The sequence below is a fragment of the Electrophorus electricus genome, chromosome 18 (assembly GCF_013358815.1).
Source record: "Electrophorus electricus isolate fEleEle1 chromosome 18, fEleEle1.pri, whole genome shotgun sequence".
In the NCBI taxonomy this organism is placed as follows: domain Eukaryota; kingdom Metazoa; phylum Chordata; class Actinopteri; order Gymnotiformes; family Gymnotidae; genus Electrophorus; species Electrophorus electricus.
In genome coordinates this window covers 4,079,673-4,088,266 of record NC_049552.1, presented here as the reverse complement: position 1 = coordinate 4,088,266, position 8,594 = coordinate 4,079,673, and the positions used below count along the sequence as shown (strand labels likewise).

The window sequence follows — 8,594 nt, the reverse complement described above, 5'->3', positions numbered from 1 at the left end:
TATTATTATTAAACATTTATTCGCTACACTGTCATACAAAAGCGATTCCTCCACTACTCTTGGGGGTGGGGCAGGGGGGATATATACATTTACTACTATTCCCCGTGTTGTTGTCAGTGAGTGTGATTTCTGGATATGGTATTAAGGGGTTGAATTCCGGTGGGATGAGTGTTTGATCTAATCAGTCCTTTTTGTTTTGATGATTTGATATGACTCTCTTTGTCATTTCTAGTGCATTATCTAGCATGTTTGTTTTTAAATTGAGGTTTAGATCCCAGGCCTGTTCATTCATACACACGTCCTTACGGAGGATGACGCAGCCCCAAGCCCACCCTAAAACGGCATCCGTGCTGTCGAGCAGTGACCTACTTCTGTCCTGTCCTAGTCTGATGCAGTCAGACCCCCCTCTCCATGTGTCCCTAGCAACACCACTGCACAGTGTATAGTCTTTGCAGTGGAGCTGTTTCATTTTTCCTTTTTTTTGTGTGCGTCCTTTATACACATGAATAGTTCTGTCTCGGTTCACACTGTCGGCCTACGGTGCAGGGACAGCTTTTCACCTTTGTTTGAAAACCATGTCTTTGTGAATAGCAGAATGATTGATTTACGGAATTGTACTTGGCCATGAGAGAAAGGGGATTGGCGTGTGTTCCTGTGGAAGGGCGACTGTGTGGCCCTTCCTTGGGAACGGTTAGGATGGGCAGGGTGGGCAGGTGGCTATTTTTGTAGAACCTTTTTGTGCTTGTTGTTGGTTGTTGTTGTTTGTTGTTGTTGTTGTTGTTTTGGTTTGTTTTTTTTTTAATTATATTTCCAACCCGCTGTATTATAATGAGTGTAAATAGGCCTAAGAGGATGTACATATTTATGTGATTTGCTGCAAGGTTGATATTCGCAGAAAAACTGTTCACACTGTTGGATTTCAACATGGCCACCAGCAAGCTTTGTGGATAGCAGTGTAAAAATGAAACGAAAAAAAACAGAACAAAAAGAAACACTGCCTTAATGTTTAAATAAAAAGCTTATTGCCATTCACGTTGGGTCCTTTTGTGTACCTCTGTCCCTGTTCAATAACAAAAGTTCATAAAAAATGTTTGACCCAATTTTAAAGTTTTAAAAAGAGCCCACAAAGAATAATTCTGCATCAGGCTAATGCCCTGACCACAAGAGGGTACTATAGAACTGTAAGTGCTATCTGCCATTGCCTTGTGCTAAATTATGTTGTTATTTTTAACCCAGTAGATCTAGTTATAACATCTCATTTGCTTCTTAATTTCACATGTGCACAGTTTAAAGAACCTAGAGCATGGACCTGTCTGTGTCCATTATGGAGCTCTGTTCCCTTGCGGTTGGTACCGACTGTTTACATTAGTTGCACTAGTTTACATGACATTTCCATTGAGAGCTTGAGGGAGTCAAAAGCTTCACATCTAAATTTAATTTTAATGTAACACTACCAAGTGACTTGGGAAACAGAGCGGCTTGATTTAATACGTACTAGTTGGTGATGAAATGAAAATGCAAATGCAAAAAAAAACCCCAAAAAAACCCCTGCTTCTGTTGGAGCGAATAGAATTGCAAATGTTTTGTAAACACTAGAAATAAGTTTTGTATCAAAATTCTCTCATTTCCATTCGGTGAGGGATTAAAAGAAGGAAGGCATTGGGTTCAGTCTTTTATTTGTTCATTTAAGAAGATACACTTGATTTATTTATTTATTTAATTATTACTTTCTAATCTCTTGTCCAAAACAAACATGACCATTATCTTGGGAATTATAGAAAAATATAAAGAGACTTAAGTGCCATACATCACATATACAACAGAAAAGTATTTTACATTAATAAAATTAGCATTTTACATCTAACACAAATTGTAGACTTTGGTCTACTTTGAGAGAAATTTCTCTGCTTGACTGATTACTTTTTCAGAAACCTTAAACACTTTCGGAATTCCTTTCTTAACGACATTTTTGTCCATCAAACCTTCCGCAGACCTCTCCAGTCTACGTCTGCAGATCTAAATATTCTACGCAATATCCCTTCTAATTGAACCTTTGTTCTTGAATCAGTAGCCATGCCTTTATATGAACAATTGCAACAGCCTAAGTTCTGCTTCTTAACTGAGGTGTCCATGTTACTGCAAGAGTAATGTTGGATGCCCAGTAAAACAAGTTGATGTCTGTTACAGATGAGCTGCGTTATGGCTAAAATCCCCCATGTTCTTCCATGTACAATATTTGCAGTCTTCACGTACACCAACACAGACACACACCATCATGGTCAATTAGAAATCTTCTTGCGCTTTTCTTGCCATTGTGCCACAGGAGGATTATATGGTTTAAAAACAAACACCCTTAAAACGCATGTAAAATAAGAGATTTAAATGAGGTAAGATTACATTTAAAAGATTTTTTTACCGGTTTTCAACATTTTTGACCCAAATATAGGTGAGACGAGCCAAATGTATCGCGTCACGTCCCAATGTGCCGTAATGTCTGAAAACTTAACCGACATAACAGTTCGCTCCCAGCAGAAATGAACAGAGCATCTGATTATGCTGAAGAACAAAAGAAGAAGAAAAAGCAGAACAGACCTACCATGATCCTTCCGCTCGCCTCTACCTGACTGCGTCAAAGAATGTGAAGTTAAATACCGTTCTGCAGCAAGCTGAGCCTGAAGACGTGAGGTAAACACCCCCTCCCCCGGAGTAAACAAAACTCATCATGACACCATTACGAACCTCTGTGGTCACAAAGGTCAAGGGAGCGCACTGGGCCTCCAGCTTTGACTTAAACTAAGACTCGGCCAATTAAACTTGTGCCCCGTTCATCCTCTTCTCTACCCGCTCCAGGACGAGAGCCTCAGCCAGTGTTACCAGATTAGTAACAGCAGGTCCAAAGCCACTGACGGTAAAATGTAACAAGTCAGACTCTGGTTTTTGGGACAGTTCTTGTTCCATTTTTAACTGGTGTGCCAGTGCTGACTTATTTACGACAAAAGCTACAAACAGTTAAAGGGGGTGTCAGACACGCGTCCCTTTTTTGAACTGTATATCATCTTTGGTCCAATCTTTCAAGTGCTCTCACACTGCAGTATAATTTCTCAGTTCTGCTGAATCCAATGTGGCCAAATGGGGAGAAAAAAAGAAAAGCAGCTTTTTTTGGGGGGGGGGGGGTTGGTTTTGCGTAAGTGCAATCAAGCATTTATATAACTTGCATGACGTTTGTCTCAGAATGATGGTTTTTCCTCAAATTAAAAATAGTTTGTATTTCTGTGTAAAGTTTCTGTACCGTAGCCAGTTTTAAATAGGAGTATTAGGATTAAAAACCCAAGCTGAATCAGCGATTAGTAACTAGTAAAGAGATAATATGCAAAAGAACAAACAACAAAAATAATCAAATGAACCTCCCAACTGGTAATGTCTATATAAAGACTGTTACGAGACGTACGCTGCTGCCTTACACACAAGCATCACTCTCCGACTGTTAAGTACCTATTTCACCAGAGGCAAAAACAAAGAGGAATGTCCTCATTCTCGTGTTCTGCTTCCTTTAGTCAAAGTCTGTAGAGACGTGGAACAGGACATCCAGGGCCAGAGTGTCCTGCGGCGCTCTGACCCTCTACGGGAAAGGAGCTGGAGGACTGGGATCTCTACCAGAGTCTCGCTGGCCACCGGCTGAGTCCCCCCACCCTCCTCCATTCTTTTCAGAGGTCCTCTGTGTAAATGATGCAGGGACTGGTGTTCTCGCTGGACTCCAACCTGACCGTGGACACAAACCGGCGGCGTCCCGGGGCGGCACAGGTGCCGTTGTAGCTGAGGGTGGTGCGGTAAGTGCAGCGTGCGTGCTTGGGGAAGACTATGGCCGTGCTCTGGTACCGTTGGGGCCGGTGACGGGGCAGCAGGTGGACCTCCGTCTTGTAGCTCCGCCATGTGCAGTCGCGCACCGCCACCACCGTTTCGCCGAAGGATGTAACCGTGGGAGCTGGGGCGCAGAACACCTGGCTGCGGTAATGTCTGTCTGATGCGTATGTCACCGCTGAGCTGAACCTGAACAGAGACCGTTGAGCACCTTTAGTCAGTCCATCAGAAATACCTGAGAGCTCATTTAAAATTCAGGAATTGCTTAGTCGTTGGTTTCTTACACTCACTTATTACACAGGGCATGTTTATTACTCCTGCTTATTGTACAGAAGTGATGTTTACTGCGCTTGCTTGTTACGCAGGAAAGGTTACTACACGTATTCCGAAGTGCAAGCCAGCATCGGTAGCTCTTTGTCCACTTGCCTGATCTCTTTGTCTGGTCTGGGCTTGACCTCGATGCTTTCCCCATACACCACGGGGTGCATACGGGACTTGGCATCTGTCCCCTGTGAGTTCAGCAGCAGGTACGGAAGCTACATAGAGAACAGCGACATCAACTACAGCTTCTATAACACTCGGGCACAACATACTGGTTCACACTACAGCGTTAAGCAAAACCGAACTAGTGTACAATTCCCTGGTGTGCGTAGTTTAATTTGATTACATTTAGATTTTACATGTTCATTTTAGTTTCTTGTATTATTTCCCCTTATCAAACTGGCATTTTACAAAAGCCTGAATCCAGAAAAGGGCACATCTGTTTTGGTGTGCGTGCGTGCGCGTGTGATAAGGAGCTAGTGCTGTCCATGACATTGCCTGCTCCAGATACCAGCATGGCGACCACACGCTCGCCACCTCGCACTCCCTCAACCTCCAGGCTATGATCCAGTCCACTACAGCATGGGATGTTTCACCTATGTTCCAATAACATGTGCATAGACTCAATCAATACCTGTGTTTACCAACCCTTACTCCCAAGTTATTGTGAGAAGAGAAAAACGGGAGTGTGAAATCTTGAGGACAAATGCGTGAACTGGAAGCACACTGCAGAAAAACATTGTCTGGCTGCACGTAGACTGTCGAGTTCATAGCCTGCGCCCTTGTTGTCTCCGTCCACTAGCTCGTGCTGTCTTGCTATTTCCCGCGTGTGTCTGCACCCCCCACGTGTCTGTCTGCGATTGGCTTCGCGCTGTAAAATCAGGCAGGTTTTGACCCTGTGCAGTGGTCGTGTGTTCCAGCAGACGCTAGACGTGTTTATGATTCAGATTGGAAAGAAGCTGCCTGTGTGAGCTGGAAGACCTCACGGAGAACTCTCTGCACTGTGTGGATCCGCTGTATAGCAACCAGAACACACTTCTCTATTCTGGTCTCCTGCGCGCTGCGCTGAGAGCAGATCCTATAACTTCTCAGGCTGCACGCACCAAACACAAAGTCAACCCAATGACAAGTTGTGGTGTTAATTAACCTTCCTCACAGACACGGAAGGGGAGGGGTGTGCGTGTCTGTGTGTGAGAGAAAGTCCACTTATGCAACCCGCTGCAAGACCTGCTGCTAGCCACGCCACTCAAAAATAGACTGAGCAGACTGTTCATTGCTGGCATAAGCAAACAACTCTGAAATAGGCATGCAACCATCAGGGGCAACAAGAAGTGTCCCTTCCTGCAGATGGTGTATGCATGCCCACCCCCACCCCCGATGATATTGCCCCACCCTAAACATGAATATGCATGAATAGTCTCCACATCAGGATTCCAGTGACTTCTCCACGAGCTGTTGCATCAAACCCCAACAGCTCTGCATCATCTCTTCCTCCCCCCACCCTGGGCCCCGTGAGGTGGAAGAGTAGCGCCACGTGGGCCATGCGAGTCACGAGAGCCATGTCCCACGCTATTCGCAATTGATTTCAGAGAGCAGAGTAGGAAAGGCCCACAGCACCAACGCTGGTAAAGGAGAGGCAACTGCGGCCATGAGGATGGCAATCCCGCGCCGTTCCTGCAGCTGCTCCCTATACTCAGTCACACTGTGACTGGTGTAACAGGCCGAGTGGGGGGGTTGGGTCAGTCAGGTTCCTGATCAGCGGAGAGGGCGGTGTGGAGGTCACGTCTCAGGCAGGTGGCATTAGCTCAGGAGTGCGTAACCTTTTCACTGGCAGAAATAAGAGCCCGGTGGGGAAACATGCGAGCCGGCCAGTCGGCTCGTGCGCTCGTACACAACAACGCTAGCATGCAGAGCTGGGTCATTCGCTGTGAGTGGGTATGAATGTCAAGGGTGCGTGTGTAGACTACACAAGGCAAAGGCCGACATGAGGAGGGAGGCACAGTCATCTGCTACAGCTCTCAAACTGACCGAAGGTAAGGTCAACCTGTTTACGTAAACAATTTTCTTTCTTTCCCTCTTTTCATCTCTCCCAATCTTTTCCTCTCCCCCCCCACCCCCCCGGCTCCACTACACTACAGCTCTTGGCCAGCATGCTTTTCTGCCGTTTATAGATCTAATCTTTCTTCCTTCTTCATAAACGTAAACGTTCGTAGCTTTGTGACTTGCACACAGTTCCCACTTCATTCTCTTCCTCATCATAATTCAGCCACAAAAATCAGATCCTCATAAACAATGCTTGTAGCACTTTTGGCAGATGACCCACTGTGTGAATATTTGCAATAACTGTATTACTATGCTGTACTAAGGAGGAAAAAATCACCTTAATGCTGCAGGGAATGTTCTACAGACTAAAACTAGGTACTGTAATGGTAAATGTCCGTGAGTCATATGAGTGATTAGTGTCTAATGGTATTCCGTGCCTTCACCACAATTGAAACCACCATCTCATAGCTTGACTTTATGCCGTGTTGTCTTTATGCCGTGTTAACCACGCTCTCTGAGTCTACCTGTCTGTGTGTTGTACACCACTATCTCAGAGCCTGGCCGTCTTTTGGTTTGTGTGTTGTAGAGCAGGCTTAAGTGTTGGTCCTTAAATTTGTCTCTGTATCTGGACCCCAGCCACTGGTATACGTACTGATTTCTGCCAAGTTGTCTCCAACTAATAAACAGACTTTCCATTGTTTCTGTACAGTAATGGCACTTCAGTACTCAGTGGGTGAAGAAACGGCCTATACTGAATCCACAGTAACCAAATGATACAGTTCTCTTCACCCCACACTATCCCCTGTTTACCGACTCCTGATATGTGGTGCAGTAAATCTCAAAGCTGTAATATATTATGGATTCGTCATTTTCACTTATGCATGCGTACCAGTTTGCCTTCTCGGTTCTCCTTCCTGCAGTACACATGTTGCTCGGTTGGAGTCGAGCAGGTACCGTGCCGCGATTCCAGTATCCCCGGCGACAGCGAGTAGAAAGGGGGGCTTGGACTTGGAGGCAGACCTGAATCGGGACTATCAAGTAGCCCTTCTCGGTTCTTTCCTTTCAAACTGTCATCCATATCTTGTAAGTGTAAATGCCCCACCATTTCTGGAAGAGCTCGAAACAAAAAAGCAGACCCCCAGCCGAGTTCACTGCTCAGGAAAGGCGAGGCGGATCTATTCAGGTAAGCGTCCGTCACAGCGGACTCAAAGATCCCATCCCAGAAAGAGAGGAAGGTTTCAACGCGGCGCTCTGAAACAGGATCGCGACAACTGTGACTTAGCGTTCATTTCGTTTGAATATTATTTGGTTAACTGTGTAATAACAATTAAATACACTTTAAAAACCTTATGGTTAAGAAATGACATTGGAACGGTAATAAATTGTGCTTCAATTAGAAAATGTATAGTTAATGTAAACAGTAGGTTGCGGGGTCTGTTACCTGAAAACTTTATACCAGGCGAAAGTTCCTAAATAAAGCGATGACTTTCACGGCACTCCGTACGCGGCCACGGGCGAGGCCACTTCAAAGCGTAATCCAGACCAGCACCGCGAAGAGCCGCCCAGGAGTAAATACCCAAGTGTCCGTGTCCTGCGGCCCCCGTCGTGCGAGCAAACGAAAGGCAGACGGCAGCTTCGCTTCAGACCGCTGGACTCGTCTGTCGGTCTGCCGTAGTTCGCCGCGCACCTCGACTGCGCCAGGAAAGTAAACGTCCGGAGCGCGCAGCGGTTCCCTTAATGCCAGGCTCCCCCCACCTCCTCCAGAGCCACTCCAACCGGCTCATGACATGGCGCAGTCCCACCGCTGGAGGGAGCACCTCCACGGTTCGCCTGGGAAGCGCTTGTTTTGACCTACGTTTTCCGACCTGAAAACGATGGAGATTTGGAAGACACATTGTGTTTTAAATTTTTTTTTTTAAAGATTTATTTATTTATTTTCTCAAGTATGATTTTGTCAAACTTTTGTTTGTCTCGTTTGGTCGATGTTACATCAATAATACTACATTCTTTCACCTGACACATTCGAAGTTGTTGCTCGCTCAAATCTTGAAACATGTTTAACCTGCATGGAAATGTAAAAAAACATTTTACTTGCATTTGAAGCTCCCTCAAGATAATGGGTCCAATACAACATGTGTAAGAGACACAACGGTGTGGGTGTGTCTGTGTGTGTGAGAGAGAGAGAGAGACCTCTCTCTTTACACCAGGGCTTTGCATAAATACAGTAAAATGTTTGTGTATAGAAATACCCCAGGTGGGTTAATCAGCCAAAGGGCCTCTTCTAGGACACTGCATGCATAGTTTGCACTGAGCAGTGTTTACAATGAAGTGACCACTGTTGGGATTTGAAATTTTCTTTCCACATGTTTTTG

At 45.3% G+C, this 8,594-nt stretch overlaps 1 protein-coding gene across 1 annotated transcript; it reads right to left on the bottom strand.

Moving 5' to 3' along the window:
- Window positions 1-1,715: 1,715 nt before the first annotated feature.
- Window positions 1,716-7,931, bottom strand: rflna (refilin A). Its single transcript, XM_027022082.2, has 4 exons — window positions 7,664-7,931; window positions 7,112-7,473; window positions 4,285-4,394; window positions 1,716-4,047 (listed from the first exon to the last, which is right to left on the bottom strand). Exons 2-4 carry the CDS (start codon window positions 7,325-7,327, stop codon window positions 3,705-3,707), a joined length of 669 nt encoding a protein of 222 aa, XP_026877883.2. The 5' UTR covers window positions 7,328-7,473; window positions 7,664-7,931; the 3' UTR covers window positions 1,716-3,704.
- Window positions 7,932-8,594: the final 663 nt, after the last annotated feature.